This window comes from Trachurus japonicus, unplaced genomic scaffold, assembly GCF_045865225.1.
Source record: "Trachurus japonicus isolate A0001 unplaced genomic scaffold, Traja_1.0 AP031020.1".
NCBI lineage: Eukaryota > Metazoa > Chordata > Actinopteri > Carangiformes > Carangidae > Trachurus > Trachurus japonicus.
The window spans coordinates 1,454,088-1,475,221 of NW_028221153.1; the positions used below are offsets into that span (position 1 = coordinate 1,454,088).

Below are 21,134 nucleotides of genomic sequence, written 5' to 3' on the forward strand. Positions count from 1 at the left end.
GCCACTTTCAAACCCCAGGTTTTCAGGCAAGTTTCCACTGAGGTCCAACACCAGTATACATGTTTTAACAAGGAAAAATGCGATTTCCGGGTGATGATTCCTTTAACGGTCCTTATGTCTCCACAGTCTCTGGAGCATACCACATCCGCCTCGTCGCCAGTATTAGATCTTCTCTATCTATAAACACGACCGGAGAGTGGACTGGAGAATGCATGAGCTTCAATAGCACTTCAGTGATACAGTCAGGGAAAACAGGCTCACTACTCCTGAGGACTGCACAACAACAACAGAACAAAACTATGCAGTTAACCCTGACCTATGCCTAGAGTTCCCCCTAGTGGACCACCCCCAAACCCTCTTATCAAGCTCAACTAAATACATATCAGCTTGGCTGCATGATTATCATGCAGCTGGTACCCTGGGTTAATTGGCGACTCTAAATTGTCCCTTAGGTGCGAATGGGAGTGTAAATGGTTGTTTGTCTGTATATGTTAGCCCTGCAGACTGGCAATCTGTCCAGGGTGTACCCCGCCTCTTGCCCTAAGTCAGTTGAGATAGGCCCACAACCCTAGTGAGGATAAGCAGTACAGAAGTTGAAAGATGAGTTAATTATTTCAGATTCAGTCAGTTTGGTGAAGATGTGATAATCAGTTTGTGCAGGTCATGAAATGTCTTAAACAAAACTGAAGACAGACATATAGCAGAGCAGATTTGGGTACTTACTTATATTATGGTTATTTAACACAGACAGCCGATCACACATGCTGACATTGGTGGCGTGATTTTGGTTTTCTGTCACTTGTCACATGACATGTGTCTCAGAGCAGGTCCAGTTGGTGCAGATTTCTGGTTGCTAAAGAGGTCTCATAAAGCTGACAGTGATTCAGCGGTGTGTCAAGAATGTCTAATATCTTCTTATGAGTTACAGTTAAACTTGGTACATCCTGTTGTGGACTATTCAAGGTGTGTCTGTCTTCCCGGACAGGTTGTTCTCTGGACAGCGCCAGCCTGATCAGAATGAGGATATAAAGTGAAGCACACAAACAACCACAGTTTAATGCAGAGAAATGTCCAAAGATCAAATCAGGAACCGGTGCATCAAGAATGTCTGACATCTTCTTATGAGTCAAAGTTAAACTTGGTACATTCTGTTGTGAACTATTCAAGGTGTGTCTGTCTCCCAGAACAGGTTGTTCTCTGGACAGCACCCGTCTGATCAGAATGAGGATATAAAGTGAAGCACACATAGAAACAACCAGAGTTTAATGCTGAGAAATGTTCAAAGATCAAATTAGGACATGGTGCATCAAGAATGTCTGACATCTTATGAGTCAAAGTTAAACTTGGTACATTCTGTTGTGAACTATTCAAGGTGTGTCTGTCTCCCAGAACAGGTTGTTCTCTGGACAGCGCCCGTCTGATCAGAATGAGGATATAAAGTGAAGCACACATAGAAACAACCAGAGTTTAATGCTGAGAAATGTTCAAAGATCAAATTAGGACATGGTGCATCAAGAATGTCTGACATCTTCTTATGAGTTACAGTTAAACTTGGTACATCCTGTTGTGAACTATTCAAGGTGTGTCTGTCTCCCAGAACAGGTTGTTCTCTGGACAGCACCAGTCTGATCAGAATGAGGATATAAAGTGAAATTTAACCAGTTCTGGAGCCAAATTCACACCACATTAAATACAGTGTTCGAGTCATGACTCATGTACTCCAGAACTTTGAAGATTTGTATCTGGGTCATGTCGTGTGCTTGAAAGTGAGGAAGTACCTATAGAAAACCATCATATCCCTTTCAAAATAGCATGATTATTTGTCGTATACAGGCACAAATAACCCTAACCCTGTACCTGTATGAATTTACCAAATCAAACTAATGAAAATAATGACGAGACTTCTGAAATTGAATAAACATTTAAAACCTAGAATAAGAGCCTAGAAAAGGCCATCAGTCCCCTAATTTAATACTTCATAGATCCACTGTTTGTTTTAACCACAGCAATCAGTCTCTTTCGACATCTCTCAACCCTAACCCTAACCCACAACTAGTCTTGGGAATATTTATCCATTCCTCTTTGAAGAATTGTTCAAGTTCAGTCAAATTCTGTGGTGAGCGGCAATAGACTACTCCCTTCAGTTGGATTTAAGTCGGGACTCTCTCTTGGCCACTCAAGGACATTCACCTTCCCATCTGTTGGAGAATAATTTCACTTCCCTATAGATAGTTTGTGTAGTTAATAGTCAATCCCTCTGTGTCATAGTGACTTTCTGTTAGATTACTGTTGGGATCAGTTATCTGCCCTATTTTCTCTCTGAGGAACATGCCAAGGCCATGGTCTCTCTTTGGCGTCCTCAATCTCACTCTGGCTGGTTGCAGACACAGCTGTAGAGTTAGATGATAACGCTCTCCGTCACTGGATGTCACTTTGTATTTCCTAGCTGGTGTGAATCCTTATCTTCATGTTTATGTACTATAGCCAATTGGATGTTAACACATCTCCCCTTTGCTATCTCGTTCCATTTCTAGTATAAGAATCTGAGTTTTACTGTTTGACCCTCAGAATTGAGGTGGACTCATGCACTTATGTTGTGATGACGAATCTTCTGTTCTCCTCGATCGATCCTAAATAAACTCCTTCAGCATAAGACATACAGGACTCTGGTACTTCTTCTTCTTCATCTGCATCACCACAAATTCCTCCCTAACACCATCCGGGCTCCTTTACTGTGGAACCAGCTCTCTCCATGGGTCAAAGAGGCAGACACTCGAACTACATTTAAGTCTAGACTTAAGACCTTCCTTTATGACAGGGCTTTTAGTTAGGGCTGGTTCAGGTAGCTCTGAACCATTTCATAGCTATGCTGCTATAGGCTTAGACTGCTGGGGGACACATCTGGTTACACAGAGCCCTCTCCTCTCTCCTCTCCTCTCCTCTCTCCTCCCTCCTTCTCCTCTCCTCTCCTCTCCTCTCCTCTCCTCTCCTCTCCTCTCCTCTCCTCCCCTCTCCACTCCTCCCCCCACCCCTCCTCTCCTCAGTATATTTTTGAACTGTCATTTTCTGTTGTACTTTGTAGTTTGGCCTTGGTGTCTCGCAGATCCACCGGAGCTCCATCTCTCTGCCTGCCCTCCCTTCCCATGAACCAGTCTGCCATCCAGTCCTCCCCATTGAGCTGGCCAGCTCTCCCTGTTTGTAAAAACGGGCTATAAAATTGCCTTGCCTTGCCTTCAGAATAGTGTTGGGCGATTTTGACATTCTCAGATCGTCCCAATCGCCCTCCCTGGAGATCGCCGATAGACCTATCTATCGCCGGGGGGGGGGGGGCGGCCGTTCCGTACGTGTTAGTTCGACGGGGGGTGGGGGGGGTGGGGGGCGGCCGTTCCGTACGTGTTAGTTAGACGGGGGGGGGGGCGTCGGCGTATGAGTTTCGCTTTTACCGTGCCCTGCTGTCATGCTGTCATGCATGCGCGCTTCTCTCTCTCTCTCTCTCTCTGTCTGTCTGTGTGAGAAAGAGCGCTATGATCAATGAACGGAACGCTATTGCGTTGTCGAAAGCCGAAAAATCTATTCTGGCGGACGTAATTTATTTGTGGCATATCAGGGAACACCTCGTCGGGCTGTAACATAGGCTACAGTAACAGCGCTGGCGTCGGCAGCCTAGTCACAGCCACAACAACACCAGCTAAACGTGTTTCCTCAAATTTGAGGCGGAGTGGCCACCCTGTTTACCACAGAGATGTTGTGTGCGGCCATATGACTACCTGGCTCCGTCTGATTGGACGTCGCCAGTGGCTGCATTTGATTGGTGAAACACTGTCATATGACAGAGTGTCTGTTGGAAGCAGCCAGAGAAGCGGCTTCATTAAAACAAAACAAACAGATTGCGCATTGGATCAATAAAAAAGTAGCGAGTATGTGTGTGTGTAAAATCGCCAAGAAAACAAAACATCGCCGATCGTCCTTCCAATCGCCGATAGACGATTGGATCGCCAATCGGCACAACCCTACTTCAGAAGTTGTTTAATGTTTTGTAAAACACTTGTCTTTAGAGGGTTAAAACAGCAACGTTCTATTTAAAGTCATAATAGATTAAAATGCCCATAACTTTTGATCTGAGAGGGCTATCTCAGTTATTCAAACAGCTATGAATAGCTGAAGGCAAGGCAAGACAATTTTATTTGTATAGCCCGTTTTTACAAACTGTTTGTCTCAAAGGGCTTTACATGGCATCGTAACAACATCCTCTGTCCTTAGACCCTCACATCGACGGAGGAAAAACTCCATAAAAAACCCTTTTAACGACTTCCGGTTATTGCGTGCACGGAGTAGACGCTAATTCTCAGGCTCCCACCACAGTTTCAGTTTCCACCGATTTAAACCCCAACTTTCTTTAAACACACCGACTTGACCTCTTCTACTACTTTTACTGGAGTGTTTAGTGTTGCCGGACTGCACATTATGCCTCCCAAAAACGCAAAATACAACAAAGACGAGGACGCACCGACAGCTAACGATAGCCTAACTGTGGAAGCCATGACGGTGCTACTGGAGCAGCACAGGAAATCTCTTTCCACCTCCCTGAAAACACTGAAACCGTTAACCCTCCTCAGTTTTTCTCTGGCTTACTGACCGAAGTCTACGGAAAAGAGACGCTTTCAACCCCTCCAGAAGTACCAAGCCCAAACCAGGAGATAGACCGCGCCCGGTTGTACTGCGCCTCCACCGCTTTCAGGTCAAAGATCTCCTGGTCCAGGAAGCACATCGCAGGGGTTCCTGTCATTACATTCAAAATATCATCATGTTGCTGGCCCTACATTCACAAACAAAAACTATTTTAAATTGTGTATTTTTTTTAGAGGTTCAGAGGCAGTAGTCAAGCTGCTCAGTTTTAATATAGCCTAAGCCTATACTTTTATGTGATTGGCTATTTTAAAAAATCATTTAAATGTGGCTGGATGATCAATAACAAATTAAACTGTAGTTTGACAAATTCAAACACATTTATTGATGATTTAATTTAGAGGAACCACAGTAGCCTATAAGATCATGTGTAAGATCAAATTCAGTGTTAAAGGCGCTCAGGCAGCCTACAACCTACAATGAGTAACAATGTAAACCTTATTAGCTGGAATGTCAAGGGTCTAAATAACCATGTCAAGAGAAATAGGGTTCTGACACACCTCCAACACCTTAAAGTGGGAATTGCCTACTTGCAGGAAACCCACCTAGGTGACATGAACTGTTCTCTACTCAGGAGAGGCTGGGTTGGGCAAATATTTCATTCGTCTTTCCAGGCAAGGGCGAGAGGAGCCGCCATTCTAATTGAGAAAAACATTCCGTTTGAACCTTCTAGTGTTGTCAAAGACCAAAATGGCCGCTACATCATTGTGTCCGGAAAACTGTTTAATAGAAATGTGGTTTTGGCTAATGTTTACGCCCCGAACTCAGATGACGCTGCCTTCCTGGAGCGCTTCTTCTCCCTTCTTCCTGACCTGGACTCACATTCTCTGATACTTGGTGGTGACCTCAACTGCTGGTTAGATCCAGAGCTGGACCGCTCATCTCCTAGACCAGCCGCAGTCAGTAAGTCAGCCAAATGCATACAGTCCTTCCTCTCCGAATATGGTCTCTCAGATGTGTGGCGTTTTCTACATCCCAAAGACAAGGAATTCTCATATTTCTCAAATGTTCATCACACTTACACTAGAATCGACAATTTTTTCCTCAATAACAATCTTTTAACACAGGCCCGCTTCTGCAAACTAGAAAGCATTGTAATTTCTGACCATGCCCCCCTTGTTCTGGGCTTATCCCTCCCTGGCACTGGTCAAGTGAGAAAACACTGGCGATTTAATTCAACTCTACTATCGGATGAGTATATTACAGAACAAATATCATTATTCCTTGATACGAACACCTCCACAGAGGTCTCCAGTCTAATATTATAGCTGCTGCGCAGCAATGGGTCGGGTCCGGGCTAATTTTGAGCAAATTCTGAGCAACAAACAGGAGAATAGGAAGACAGGACAGTTGACCTTATAATGTTCAATTTGCATCAGTTGAGGATTGAACCCAGGGGACAAATTATCTCCTTCATAGCGAACAAAAATAAATAATAATAATGCATTTTTCCTGAAGGAAATACGGGTGAATGCTGAAAGCAATAAGCTGAATGAGCTGATTACAATGTTGAAACAATGCTGAATTAAGTTAAGAAACTGAAGAAACAATCTTGAAAACATGAAAAACTATGAAGAGTATGAAATGGTTGGAAATTACTTGAATTGTTGAAGATCAGTATGAAGAAATTGAAAGTCTGAAGTCTACTCAGATTTACTTAAAACATTTTTGAACCATTACTAATGTAGATTAAACAATGACCGGAGGGGAACCGTAAGTTTCGCTTTTACCCACCCAGGGGGAAGGAGGGGGTGCGGTGATTCGTACCCGTGCAGGGAAGTTACATAGTGCAGTTTCAGCCGACGCGACCCCGCTCAGGCTGCAGCCGCAGCACCATTCATCCTATTAACCATTTTTCTACCATTGCAATGAGTCTGGAAACATTATTTTAAGGCCGAAAAACTCCGCAATGTTACTTTAAAGTGCACTCAGATTTATTTAAAACAGTTTGAACCATTACTAATATAGATGAAACAATATCTTAAGTGTAAAAGTAGAATAATATAGAAGTAGTTACAATCCGTTAAAGGGCAGAATAACTAAAAATAACTACAACATATCTGAAGGGTAAAAGTAAAACATGTTAATAAAAAGTTTGAGGAAAATGTAGAAATCCTGCATATTTATAGTTTAACAGTTGAATGGTTGAAATCTGAAATAGGTGAGAAAATATTAAAAAGTAAACCTTATAAGAAGGATGTCAAATTTGTATGAAATGTTTGGAAAATTACTTGAATTTTTGAAGATTAGTATGAATAAATGTACATTTAAGTCTTCTCAAATAAATAAATATATTATTAACAGCTTGAAAGCATTTCTTGAACAAATATGTATAATGATGAAGCAATACCTGAAGTCTATAACTTGTAAGCAGGAGGCTGAATGATATAGAATGGATGCAAATGCCAGAATTGTTTAAGATAAGTGTAAAAAAAAAAAAAAGAGTGTGAAGATATACATTTATGAATGAAAAATGCGAAAGTCCTTAAATGGTTGAGAAATGGTCTGAATTGTTGGAATTAAAAAGAAAAAGTTCAAGTCCTTCAAAGTAAAGGGTTAAAGAGGTGGAAAAGCCAAAAGTCAGGACATGAAGAAGCTCCAAATCCTGAAATCTCCATTACGAGAATAAACTGAAATGTATGTAAGAGAAATAAATTATTAGAGATGTTTAAAAATTCCCCTCAAAGATATGAACTCATTTAGAGGCTGATTATGAGCTGTAAGCCAGTGTCTCTCTGTGTTTGTCTGTCTCTCTGTCTGTGTCTGTGTGTGTCTCTCTCTCTGTGTCTGCACCACACAGAGCAGAGCAGTGAGATTTGAGCTCGGTACAGCTCCCAAACAACAGCCTCTGAAAAGAGAACCGTACCTCTTATCAGAATGTGGTCATGACTAACGGGGCAAGGAGACCTTCCTGAGCGAGCCAATGTGCATTAAATGTTTGTAGGGCAAAAACTTTTCTCACAGTCGCAGGTAAGTTAAGGAGGTCATTTCTGCTTTTCTCAGAAAATCAGCTCCTACTTTTGAATGAGAGTCAATGAGAGGAAGAGCGGGAACTGGCTGCACCCAGAGGCTCCGAGTTTAAATTCAGTTAGCCTCTCTGCGTTTTTGCGCATATTGTGAGAGACAGGACAAGTTTGTCTACCAAAGTGGGGGAAAATTATGTGTCTAGAGTGTAATTTGTGGCCGTGCCGACAGGTTAGAGAGCAAAGTGTCAGAGGATTTTTAGACTCTCTGTCACTCTAGCTGCCGACGTCACCACTCTAGCTCTGAACATTCCGTGCCATTGACTTGCATGTTAAATTTTAATTTTGTCAAAAATGATCATGAACAGTTGAAGGGTACTGATCAATAATGGTAGAAGATATGAAAAAGTTGAATGTACCGTGAATACTTGAACGTTTTCCGAACGTTTTAAAAGTGTAATGAAGTCTGTAGGTGAAAGTATGTTGAAGCAGATGAAGTTCAAAGAAGGAGAAGATTTGAAGAGTTTGAAGACTGTTTCAATGTATTCCTATGGGGAGAAAATTTCAATAAAGTTTGAATATTTTGAAAAGTATGAATGATATGAAAAAAGTTGAATGGGTCCTATAATCTCCTGAAGAAGCCGCACGTTTTGATATAGGAATTGTTTGAATGTTATGAAGTATGAAGAAGTAGTTGAAGGCCAAAAAAGGAAAGAAGAACCCAGAATAATAATAATAAAGAAAATGGCCGAACTGAATAACAATCAGCTCAGCATTCACCCTAATAATAATACATTTTATTTAGAAAGCGCCTTTCACTAAATTCATTAAAATAAAACTGTGCAGAATAAAAGGGAAAAAGTTAGGGTGAGGGGTGGTGGGGTGGATAAGCAATTTTAAACAGGTGGGTTTTGATTTTTGTTTTGAAAAGAGGGAGAGAGTCAATGTTACGGATGTGAGATGGTAAAGAATTCCAGAGTCGGGGAGCAGAGCGACTGAAAGCTCTGCTCCCCATGGTGCTGAGGAGAGCAGGGGGCACAGTGAGGTGGAGAGAGGAGGAAGATCTGAGGGAGCGTACTGGAGGGGCGAGGTTGTGGATAGCTTTGAAAGTATACAGAAGGATTTTGAATTTAATTCGTAGTGCGACCGGGAGCCAGTGAAGTTGCTGTAGGATGGGGGTGATATGGTGGGAAGAAGGAGTTTTGGTGATGACACGTGCAGCGGAGTTTTGAACCAGTTGAAGCTTATGGAGAGACTTGTGAGGAAGACTGAAGAGGAGAGAGTTGCAATAATCGAGACGGGAGGTGACGAGACTGTGGACAAGGATGGGGGCGGTGTTGGGAGTGAGTGAGGGACGGAGTCGATTGAGTGCTGTCAAGGATGACACCGAGACTCTTAACCTGAGGGGAGGGGGAAACTGAGGAACTGTCGATAAGAAGGGGGAAACAGTCAATTTTGGATAGTGTAGATTTGGTGCCAACTAGAAGGATTTCTGTTTTTTCACTGTTTCATTTGAGGAAGTTGGAAGTGAACCAGGATTTGATTTCGGATAAGCAGGTGATGAGGGAAGAGGGTGGGAGTGCGGAGTTTGGTTTACTGGAAAGGTAGAGCTGGGTGTCATCCACGTAGCAGTGGTAATGAATGTTGTATTTACGGAAGATGGTGCCAAGGGGGAGGAGATAAGTGATGAAGAGAAGGGGCCCCAGGACAGAGCCCTGGGGCACACCTGTAGTGACTGGGGAGGGGTCAGACTTGAAGGATTTGAGCTGGATGAACTGAGTGCGGCCTGAGAGATAGGAGTGGAACCAGTGAAGGGGGGTGTGGGTGATGCCGATGGAGGAGAGTCTATGAAGGAGGATGGGGTGGGAAATGGTGTCAAAAGCTGCACTTAGGTCAAGGAGGATGAGGATGGAAAGTGAACCGGAATCAGCTGCAGTGAGAAGATCGTTGGTGATTTTTATGAGTGCAGTTTCGGTGCTGTGGCGGGGGCGGAAACCAGATTGAAAAGGGTCATGGAGGGAGTTTTGAGTTAAGTGGGTGTGTAATTGGGTGGCGACTACTTTTTCAAGGATTTTGGATATGAAAGGTAGGTTGGAGATGGGGCGGAGATTATTGTAGTTGTTGGGGTCTAAGCCAGGTTTTTTCAGGATAGGGGTGATAGCTGCAGTTTTGAGGGGTGAGGGAACAGTTCCAGTGGTGAGTGAAGAGTGAATGATGGCAGATATGAGGGGAAGCACAGAGGGGAGACAAGATTTGACAAGGGTGGTGGGAAGGGGGTCAAGCTGACAGGTAGAGGGTTTGGATTTACGGATGAGGTCATAGATTTGAAGGTCAGTGGGAAGTTGGAAATTAGAGAAGTGCTGACAGTGTGGCAGAGGTGCTGGTGGGAGGAGAGGACGTGCAGGTGGGAGAGAGGGAAGTGAGTCTGAATCTAAGTGTTAGTGAATGATGGAGATTTTGTCATTGAAAAACTGCATTAGGGAGTTACAGGTGTCAGTTGAATACAGGTGGGAGGTAAGGAGTCAGGTGGCTGGAGAGTTCTGTTGAGCAGTGTGAACAGTGATCTGGTGTTTCCTTCATTGGAGATTATCTGAGCGGAGTAGTGATTTGTTTTGGCTTGGATGATTGAGTCCTTGTAATGGCGTATGTGGGTTATGTACATTTCTTTGTGAATGGTGAGTCCAGTTTTCTTATAGAGTCGTTCCAGTTGGCGGCCTTTAGTTTTCATAGAGCGGAGATGAGGGGTATACCAGGGGGCAGTTGTGGAGAAGGAAACAGAGCGTGTTTTGAGTGGAGCGAGGGAGTTGAGGATGTTGTTTAGACTTGTGTTGTAGAGGGTTATCATTTCGTCAGAGGTGGTAGAACAGTCCGGGATCAGAATAGTGTCAGTCAGTACGTTTACATGCAGAGCTTAATCGAGCTATGCTCAAACTTCGATTTTGGCGTCAAGTCGGACTTCTGTCCTTGTCTCAATATACATGCAACTGAGAAAACCGAATAACTGACGGGGTCCGCCCCCTCATGCAGCGTCACCCGTTGTTTCAGCGGGTTAATACGCCCCCCTGTCCTGTTGACTTTTCTGTCACCTCGTAAAAAACTGAATATAAACAACTTAGTAAGCTTAATAATAAATTCTCAACTGCAGTTCCTGACCAGACGCGCCAGTCTGGGCCGGATGCGCACTGAGAATAGGATACGGGCTTCCTTTCTCTCTCTCTCTCTCTCTCTCTTTTTTTTTTTAATAAAACACTCTTGCTGGTTGCGCTGTGTGAAATGCATTGAATCGGCGCTGACGTTGGTTTTTTTCTTTACTTTGCCGGGTTCGGGCGGCTTCTCTGCTCCACTTGGTGCCGTCTCTACTGTTGTGCGTTGTCCAGTTCTACTCCGACTAAGGTGTATACATGACGGAGAAAATCGAATTCCAATCGCATTATCTGGGTGTCTTAATCGGAGTTCTCAACTCCGATTTCAGTCGGACTAAGGTGTTTACATGCACTTCAGTTGTCCAGTTATAGTCGGATTAAGGCAATAATTCGGTTTTTTCAAGTGTCATGTAAACGTACTGAATGTTGGAGCAGAGAGTGTCAATGTTGATGTTCTTTAAGTTCCGGAATGAAATGAAGCGTGATGACTTGATTCTTGAGAGGCAGAGTGCAGTGCTAAAAGAGATGAGGAAATGGTCACTCACATGGAGATCGTCAGCACCCTTAATAAGAAACGATTAGACATTTTAAATCAAATCCATAATATGGATAACCAATATGCCAAGACACCCAACCCTGAACTGTATAAAAAGCGGCTTGGGCTTCGGACCGAATTCGATCTCCACTCAACATACCAGGCTGAGACCCTGTTGCTTAGAACTAAGAGTGACCACTATGAGCACAGTGACAAGTCGGGAAAGCTGCTAGCAAATCAGCTTAGAGGCATGAAGGCTAAACAAATCATCACTAAGGTTCGCAGGGATAATGGTGTAGCTACGTCAGATTCAACCGAAATAAATGAAACTTTTAAGAACTTCTATTCTAAATTATACTCCTCCCATCCCCCCTCCTGCATCAGCGACACAGAAAACTTTTTGAGTCAACTAAATATCCCTACATCACCTCAAGATTTAAAAAACAGGTTAGAACAGCCCATTACAGCAGGAGAGATATCCAAGGGTATTTCGGCCATGCAGTCTGGGAAGTCCCCTGGCCCAGACGGCTTCCCGTCAGAATTCTACAAAAAATTCTCTACGCAGCTCACACCGTTACTCACCTCAGTTCTATCTGATTCTCAGGTTGGTGGAGCAGCCTTCCAGTGTGCGCGCGCCACTCCCTGCTCCAATTCAAAGTTGTACATAGAGCTCATTTTTCCAAATTGAGATTATCCAAGATGTTTCCAGATGTCAGTCCCAACTGCGACAAATGTCAAAGTCCAAATTCTTCACTAATCCATATGTTCTGGACATGTCCTAGCCTTGAAAAGTTCTGGAGAAATGTATTTCAGACCCTCTCACTGACCCTAGACACTGTCATAGAACCTGATCCACTCTTGGCCCTTTTTGGTGTCATGAAAGACGGGGGGCTGCCAAAAACCAAACGCGCTGCCCTATCGTTTGCTCTTCTTCTGGCGCGCAGGTCAATTTTGCTCAGGTGGAAAGGAACTCAGCTTCCCACACACTCCCAATGGCTACAGGACCTCATGTCTTGCCTAAAGTTAGAAAAAATACGCTGCTCTATTCGTAAATCAGAATAAAAGTTTCTTGCTTATTTTCAAAGACCTGATGTTATAATTGAACCGTGATACTCCTAACACTGCCCTTGATATTCCAGCACTAAGACCCACAAACCAGGCTCCCAAATGGAACTACTGTACCTTTATAGCAGTTGTCCTACTGTGATTTCCTATTGTGTATATACCACTATTGTTTCATTCATACGTGTATTATTTGCATTCCTTTACACATATACTTGTGTCTATGTTTGTTTTATTTTATTTTTACTTGTTTCTTTAGTTTCTGTTTTTTTTTCTGTTTTGTTTTTCTTTGAGTGGAGGGGTGGGATGGGTTTGAACATGCAATACTGTGACTACCTCTAAAGACTATCCTGTACACTTGTCAATACCTGCATAAAAAATCAATAAAAAGAATTTGAAAAGAAAGAAAACCCTTTTAACAGGGAAAAATCGTAGAAACCTCAGGGTGAGCAACAGAGGAGGGATCCCTCACCCAGGACGGACAGCGGGGGGGGGGGCTGGCCAGCTTAATGGGAGGACTGGGTGGCAGACTGGTCCATGGGAAGGGAGGGGAGGCCGGTCTAACAGCAGGGGAAAGGGTGGGGGGGGGGGGGGGCGATGCAGGCAGTGGCTGGTGCAGAGAGATGGAGCTCCGGTGGATCTGCGGAAACACAGAGAGAGTGCGAGACACCAAGGCCAAACTACAAAGTACAACAGAAAATGACAGCGGAGCAGAGTGCTCTGGTAGGACAGTAAGGAATGATTAGTTCTTTCAGATAGGATGGAGCTTTATCATTAAGAGCCTTATAAGTCAGCAGAAGGATTTTGAAGTCTATTCTAAACCCTACAGGAAGCCAGTGGAGAGAAGCTAGAGTGGGAGAGGCAAGGCAAGGCAAGGCAATTTTATTTGTGTAGCCAGTTTTTACAAACAGTTTGTCTCAAAGGGCTTTACATGGCATCGTAACAACATCCTCTTTCCTTCCTCTCGTCCTTAGACCCTCAGAGATGTGCTCTCTCTTCCTAACTCCAACTCCAAACCTAGAAGTGATAAATGCATGCACCAGTTTCTCAGCATCACTCTGGGAGAGGATATTCCTAATCTTAGTGATACTGCGCAGATGTAGGAAGGCGGTCCTAGTCACATGTTTTATGTGGGAGCTGAAGGAAAGGTCCTGGTCAAAAATGACTCCAAGTTTCCTCGCAGTTGTACTCGGGGTCAGGGTGATCCCATCTAGAGTAGCGATCTGACTAGAGAACACGTTCCTGAGATGTTTAGGTCCAAACACAATGACCTCAGTTTTATCTGAATTCAGTAGCAAGAAGTTAGAGGACATCCAGGATCTAATGTCTTTAAGGCAGTCTTGCAGATTGATGAGGCGGCTTCTGTCATCTGGCTCCATGGACAAGTAGAGTTGCGTATCATCCGCATAACAGTGAAAATTGATTGAGTGCTTCCGGATGATGTCACCTAATGGGAGCATGTAAAGAATGAAGAGAATTGGCCCTAAGACTGAACCCTGTGGTACACCATACGTAACTCTGCTGTACTCTGAATGGTCGTTATTAACATTAACAAACTGAAACCTGTCAGATAAGTATGACTTAAACCATTTTAGGGCAGGTCCTTTAATCCCAATTTCATGATCCAGTCTCTGCAGCAGGATGCTGTGGTTGATGGTGTCGAATGCAGCACTGAGGTCCAAAAGTACAAGTACAGAGACGAGACCTCTGTCTGAAGCTACAAGAAGATCATTAGAGACTTTGCTATGCTGCCCACCTCATTACCGCCACTAGTGGCTAAACACAAGCAATAACATGGATGGCACATCTATGCTGCTACATAAGGAAGGTTGATATAGGCCTATAGTTGGCTAAGACATCTGGGTTAAGAGAAGGTTTTTTAAGTAACTGACTAGGGAAAGATTGATTTGGTTCAGAAAAGAAATGTTAATTAAGGGGAAGACATCCTTAAAGCAGAAGTAAGCGATCCGGTCGTTTTGGCTAACTTCTTGTCAGCCGATGGAGTTAGCAGTCCCCGCCCTCGTCCCTACGTCACCACATTCACACGCATCCCTTGGCTGCACACACAGAGAGGGCCGCCCCTTTATGCCGTTCTCTCTCCTCATTGGATAAAGGTTGTAGGATACAAGGAAAGTTTTCTCCTGGGCTCAGAGCAGAGCAGAGTGACTGACAGACCCGTGTTTCAGACCAAACACTCTATGTAAGTGATTGCTGTCGGAAGATATAACTATTTAAGACTTATATTAACACAAATATTCCGCTTACTTCTGCTTTAATGTAGTGGCTATCTTACGTTCTCTTCTTTGTTAATTTCTTGTTCTGTTAACCACTCATGAGAGATGACAGGAGACCGTTTATACTCGTGGAGCTGCAGACAACGCTATGCAGACATCGGTAAAACGACTGTGTCGCTTCTGCCATCACTCATTTATTCAACATTCTTTTACAACAACGCTTCACTTCCTGCTCTTGCTACGGAAGCCGCACAAGCCCAACCGGCAGCACAGATGGCTCAAAACTCAAAGCACATTCAAAACATGTTACTAGTCAATATAAATCAGCGCAAATGACAAAATAATAAATGGCTCTTACACAAACTAAAAGCATAAAAAATAACTTTTGTTTCAGACCAAACACTCTATGTAAGTGATTGCTGTTGGAAGATATAACTATTTAATACTTATATTAACACAAACGTTCCGCTTACTTCTGCTTTAAGTAGTCTTGTCGGGACTGGATCCAGCAGACATGTGGCTGACTTGGAAGAAGTAATTGCAGAAGTTAAGTCTGACAGGTCGATGGGAGAGAAGCTGTCCAAGTGTGCACCAAGTCTGGGAGGTGCTTCTATGGGTACCGTAATCTGTGCTCCATTACTGGCAATCTTCGTTCTAATATTAACAATCTTTTCGGTAAAGAAAGTTAGGAAATCATTACTGCTGAGAGTTGGAGGGATGAAGACTTCTAGTTTATGGAAATATCAAAAAATGAAAATGTCAAAATCCCACCATGTGAAGGGTTTTCCCAGGCCACCACACAAATAGTTCTGCAGGTCCAGGTTTTAGTTTTCAGGTCAGTTTATAACTGTAGTAGCAGCAGAGAGATGGGGCAGCTCCTGTATGGGGAGCGGGGCTCTGACTTAGCTCCTGTCCAGCTGAACAGCGGAGTGATAATGTCTGTAAAAAGTCCCAGTGCTGTTATACTGTATCAGCACTCATGGAATGTCTCTTGTCCAAGCAATCAAATTACTCGGTCGTAACCGGTCGGAGCTAACTGTTGTATAATGTAATGTAATAGGCTACTACAGTTAGCAGGATATGCTCAGGAAGCTGGCAACAGCATTGCAAAATGTGTTAAAAAGGTTTTATTTTGTTTAATGTTTATTGTTAGCGATCTTAGCTCGAAGGCTAAGCTAAACCTGCTAACTTTCTCCCATGAAGCTGTGCCGAATGAGTGCTGTGCTTGACCGTGAGCTGACCAGTCGGTTTCCATATTGTTATGCAGGCAATAAAAGTCCAGTCCTAAAGCTAAAAGAGTGTCGGCCCTTCTTACAAACGGGTACTGGGTGCCATTCTGAAGGGCCGCCATTTTGAACGTTTACTTTCATGTTTCGGAATAACGGCCCTTGACTATTTTTTGAAAAGGAGTGCCATTCTGAACCTGAAAAAATGTCTGCCATCGAAACAATTAAGGCACCTGGCACCTGATGCAGCAAAAGCTATGGTGGTGCAGTGGTTGGAGTACCTGCCTCTACCGTGGGAGATCAGGGTTCGACTCCTGGAGGAGGTGCATATTAGCAGAGACTTTCTTGGCCTCTACCTGATCTTTTCACTAAACTTAACCAACTCCTTTCCACATTGCCTAAACCCAACCAAAGCACAGAGCAAGGACATTTATTTTTCAGCAGGAGCGCCGCGGCTGCATCAGACTCGCGCCTGGGTGAAATTTCGAAGGCGTTGGTCTATGTGCCGCGGGCGATCGTGACGGGCAGGAAGTCAAACACAGAAACACGAGAGAATCCGGTCAATTTTCAAAATAAAACAAATTTGGAATGACGGCCCTTTGAGGATTTTCAGAATGGCGGTCCTTCGGAATGGGGGTCGCCCCCCTTTACAAACACAACACAACGCAGACAACGGTTACAACAGCAACTGTGTGAAAATTAAGACATTTTTCAAAGATTTATAATTTCACCTGGTATCTTGACACTCAAACCAGAATTGTTCTTTAGCCCCTTATCTTCAAATTAGAAGTGAAAACAAAGCTTTCGCATCAATTTGAAATGACTGAGTGTTCAGGAACCCCACTATCAGCCTTATGCTGCGTTCACATGGAGTCCGGTAAACGGCAGACGACATGCCGGACTCCATGTTAGTGGATGAGAGAACGACGGTAAAACTTGGGGGCTGGCAAAAAATACCGTGGACGGCAACAGCAAACGGCAATGCCATCCCGAGTTCAAATATTTTAACTTTTGTCGTCTGCCGCGAGGGTAAACTCAACCGAATGTGACATGTGAGTACGAGTCTGTTGACGTTGCCGTAGCAACATGGTGACGCGTCTTGCCCTTGTGCCGTGCCGTCCGACAGTTTGTTTGTTTTTACCGTTCCGTCCAGCGGCATTTGCCATCTACCGTCTGCCGTTTACCGGACTCCATGTGAACGCAGCATTAGCCTGGAAAATTCCTGGAACTTGGAGCAGAGGTTGGGGTCTACCCCAGTGTGGGAGGTTGAAAGGGGACAGAGTAGATAGTTGATGGTGGTGAAATGTGTTCTGGGATGGTTTTGCTGTGAGGTTATTATCGGCACAACCAAAGGCAAAAAAAAACCTCTCAGAGTGTTTTTATTACTTAAAGAGTTCTTGATCAACAGCACAACAAACAGGTAAACTCATCACTTCAGTTGTAAATATGATACAACGTTTTATGTTACAGTATTGTGTCCACAATTACCAGTTTGATTAATGTCAGTGTTAATTTCTCATAAAATGTATACTGAGAAACATCTGATGAAGAAAAAAAAGTGGAACACCCACATATAATACATTTTGATGCAGCATAATCAACAAACTACACCAATAATAAACGAGAAATCTCTTGTACATTTAATCTCAAAGATTTGTCTTTTGATTATGGTTTCAATTATCATCTGTACTACTCATGTAATTTGCAATTTGCATTTCATTTGTAAAATGAGAATGGAACAAAAAAGTGTGATAAAAAGATAAAAACGCAGAAAACAAGATAATTTCATTCCATATCAATTTTACATTGTGTTATAATGCAACAACAGAGAACACTAGCGGAAGAGTATCGCTATTTCTATTACAAAATTTGGTTAAATTACAACATTTTCGGCCTTCGCATGTGTGTGCCGACAGTATAAACCACATAACACCTCCATAATAATTGATTGCAAAGATTAAAGTTGGTAGCATTGTGGTGCAAAAAACTTACTATTGTTTGGATGCTTTTGCTTTGGTCATGAAGTCGATCTTGACTGATCCTGTTGACCCAGAGACTAGGTCGACAGCTGTGGCTGTTATCTCTGTGGAGCCAAACTTCATTACCAGTTGAACATCTCGATTCATGCCCTGTGTAGTATCAGGCATGCTAACAACAAAAGAAGCAGCATCCTGTAATCCCCACTCATCCACATACTTGGCATTTTTTCTTTCTGTGCGATAAAATCTAAGGTTCATTGATGTCTGATTTGCCTCTACTGGATTAAAGATGTACTCTTTGCTTTCATTCCAATCTACATCTTCATCAACTTGCACCAGTCTCTGGAAAATATCACTGCAGAAGTCATGCTTGTCAGCTGTGAATTTCTTCTCTGCCTTGTGCTTGGACTCATCAAAACTCTCACTGATAGCAATGCCATAAGTGTAGGCACTTTTCCGAGATGCCACAACCTCAGGGTTCCTTCCAAACATTACAGCTCCCCTCACAATTGCTTCTTGAGCCCTAAAAGGACACAGCACTCTACACTGCAGACTGAATTCAGTCTTAATGTGTTGACGCAGAATCTTGCTTTCAGCATAGCCCCCCACAACCAGGATGAATTCAATGTTGAAGTTTTTGTTGAAGATTTTTTTGAGACTTTTGGTGATACCATTTAGAGACTCATCAAAGAAGGACCTCATTTTCACCTTGGTGATTTTGATTGACCCGCTGTTCCAGGACGCACCCTTCACTCTTTCAAAAAACTCATCTATCTGTTTCTTTCTCTGAGCTATTTCTCCCAAGTTATAAGTGCAGGTGATCTGAACATCATCATCTTCTTGTTTGAGAACCGTGAAATCATACATCATTTTCTGAACCTCACTGGGAAACTTTCTCTCATATTCATCCCAGACACCATCACAGAAGATTTCTCTGAGGAACTCTTTGAACTTCTTGTCAACAGTTTGACCTCCCATGTTGTTTCCTGAGGCCTTGTGCAGTTCCTTCAGGGCTCCTCCTTCCAGCACCTCATGAACAGTTATGTCAATAGTTCCACCTGAAACACAAAAAGCATGAGACATTCTGTACTTTACTCAAGAACATACAAACAAACATTGTCGAACAAATATTTATTAGGCTCAGTACAATAAGAAATGTTCACAAACACTGTTACAAACATTACCTCCACAATCCACAACGATGTACTGGGTTCCTGGACATTCCTCTAGTGCTTCTTTATCATGGTTTTGTGTCACAAAACCATCAGCTGGCAGCTTCTTACACCAGACCGAGGCTGCCTCTGGTTCCAGTGCTATAACCAGTTTGTCTTCAGTTCCTTCTGTTATAATACCTGCCTAGAGGTGAAATAAAAACTTACTCTTTGCTTTGAGCATTCCATAATTTCAGTGCTCCTTATGAAAATGTAGTTACCTGTGTTGCAGCTTCTCTCATGAACTGTTTGGCTGAAGGATCCCAGATTGCAGGTACAGTCAGCACCCAGGTGAAGTCAGAGGCAATGAACTCTGTCCCAGTGGTGAAGTCACTAATTTTTGTCAATGCATTTTCCTTCAGGTAGCTCAGTGCTGCTGTAAAAATCTTCAAGGCATTCATTGACTTCCCGTTTATAGCTTTAATTGTCACGTCCTTGTCGAGTTTCTGCAGATTGAAAAGATGATTGAAATGATTGAAAAGTTGCTTCATTTAAACTGGGGCAACAGTGAACATATCTGTTACCTAATACAATTTGATGTTACTGAGTACTGAGCTCAACTCCCTTTTCAAAAAGTATTTCTGTAGTATCCCATCCCTAGTTACATCTGTTAAACCTGACAGTTATGTGTCAGTGTCAATGTCAGTAGCGTCCCCTACTGAAATTATATTACAACATTTGCCATTTTATGACACATAGATTTCAACAAAAGGCGCGTTTCCACTGCAGGAACTTCGGGGTAATTTTACGGGGCCGGCCCCGTTGGTGCGTGTCTCCACTGCAGGAACCTCCCCCACAGGGCTGCTTACAGGAACTTTTACAGGGCCGAACGGAGTCCCTGCCTGGGGGTATGTAGTACTCGGATCGGCCCTGAAGAAGTCCCGGTGGGGCTTGAGATTTACTCTGTGCTGATTGGTCAGACTCAAAGCAGGATCATGTGACACTAACAGAAAGCCCCCAAATAAAATGCATTTTTACCACCCAACGTTACTAAAAACGAAAAAAAGGCCGCAAAAAAGAGAGAATAACTCAGTAAAAGACGAGAGTAGCAGTAGGCCTGGTAAAAAAAAAAAAAAGAGACAATGGTAAATAGGCGGTCGCAGGATTACGTGACGATTGAGACAGCTTTTTTTTTTTTAAGAAAGCGTCTATACTGACAGAAAAAAACAACAACAAGAGCAGTAAAAAAAAAACAAAAAAAAACGCTGCACAACGACCACGCAATGATGGAAACTGTTGCACGTGGCCATAAGAGCCCGGTGGGTCCTGTCTGCAGTGGAGACACGGCCACCGAGAGAGAGGACGGTTCCTGTAGAAGTTCCTACCCCCTCCTTTTACCAGGAACTCCTGCAGTGGAAACGCGGCTAAAGGGTAGGAGGCTTTTCATGGTTAGGTAGATGACCTTTACTTACAGTGCCATAGAGGGCCATCTTGAAGGCTTCAAAGAAGTAGTGGTTTGTTGCTTCTTCTCCACGCATGTTGATATATGCAGTTTTAGCTTCATAACCAAACTTGAGAAATTGTTCTTCTTTGTTGAAAAGAATGCAGGTTGGAGTCTTTGGGGTGTCCAATCCGAGCTCCTTGCCCCACCGGACCAAGAAGATATCTTCTTCTTTGGATGTCACACTGTAAGCATACCCACTGTATGCAGTGCCAAAATCTATGGCTATGATGAATGAGTCACCCATTGTGACAGTCTGGATGAGGAAAAGTCAAAGTGCCAATGAGCAGCAGTCACAGTGCATTTATTTACTGTGTAAACTCCGCCCCCGGTTTTTAACTGGAGTTTCAAAGCCTTCAAATTAAAACCAAAATGGCAAACAGCCAAATCTTCAGGTTTGTATGCTTTCTGATACAGCTTTCTAAAATTAACACTGTAAAGTTGAAGCATTTTGTATTGTATAGAGGGGGTGGGGCAGATTCAAAGGCAGGCTGCTGCAGACTGGGAACAGCCTTTATTGTACACACACTGCAAGGCAAGCCACTTTGGGTCATCTGGACAGCAATAAACTTAGAGCAGAGGTAGGACGACAGCTTGCATAGAATAGCCCTGTAAATTAAGGTGTACCAGTGTAATAACCTTCAAATATTAAGG

General features: G+C 43.2%; 1 protein-coding gene across 1 annotated transcript; it reads right to left on the reverse strand.

The window, feature by feature from the left end:
* Positions 1 to 9,157: 9,157 nt before the first annotated feature.
* Positions 9,158 to 20,727, reverse strand: LOC146959841 (heat shock 70 kDa protein 12A-like). The gene is made up of 5 exons (XM_085772861.1): positions 20,452 to 20,727; positions 19,261 to 19,485; positions 19,013 to 19,184; positions 18,124 to 18,886; positions 9,158 to 9,494 (listed from the first exon to the last, which is right to left on the reverse strand). The coding sequence occupies exons 1-5, from the start codon at positions 20,725 to 20,727 to the stop codon at positions 9,158 to 9,160; spliced, it is 1,773 nt and encodes a 590-aa protein (XP_085628987.1).
* Between the last annotated feature and the right edge of the window lie 407 nt (positions 20,728 to 21,134).

Excerpts from the sequence above, each read along its gene's own strand:
- LOC146959841 (XM_085772861.1), bottom strand. The coding sequence starts at position 20,727 with ATGGGTGACTCATTCATCATAGCCATAGATTTTGGCACTGCATACAGT. Across the intron at positions 19,486-20,451 it reads AGATGGCCCTCTATGGCACT|AAACTCGACAAGGACGTGAC; the intron begins GTAAGTAAAGGT and ends TTCAATCTGCAG. Across the intron at positions 9,495-18,123 it reads GATTGGAATGAAAGCAAAGA|ACTCTCCTCCATCGGCATCA; the intron begins GTACATCTTTAA and ends CCTCCTTCATAG.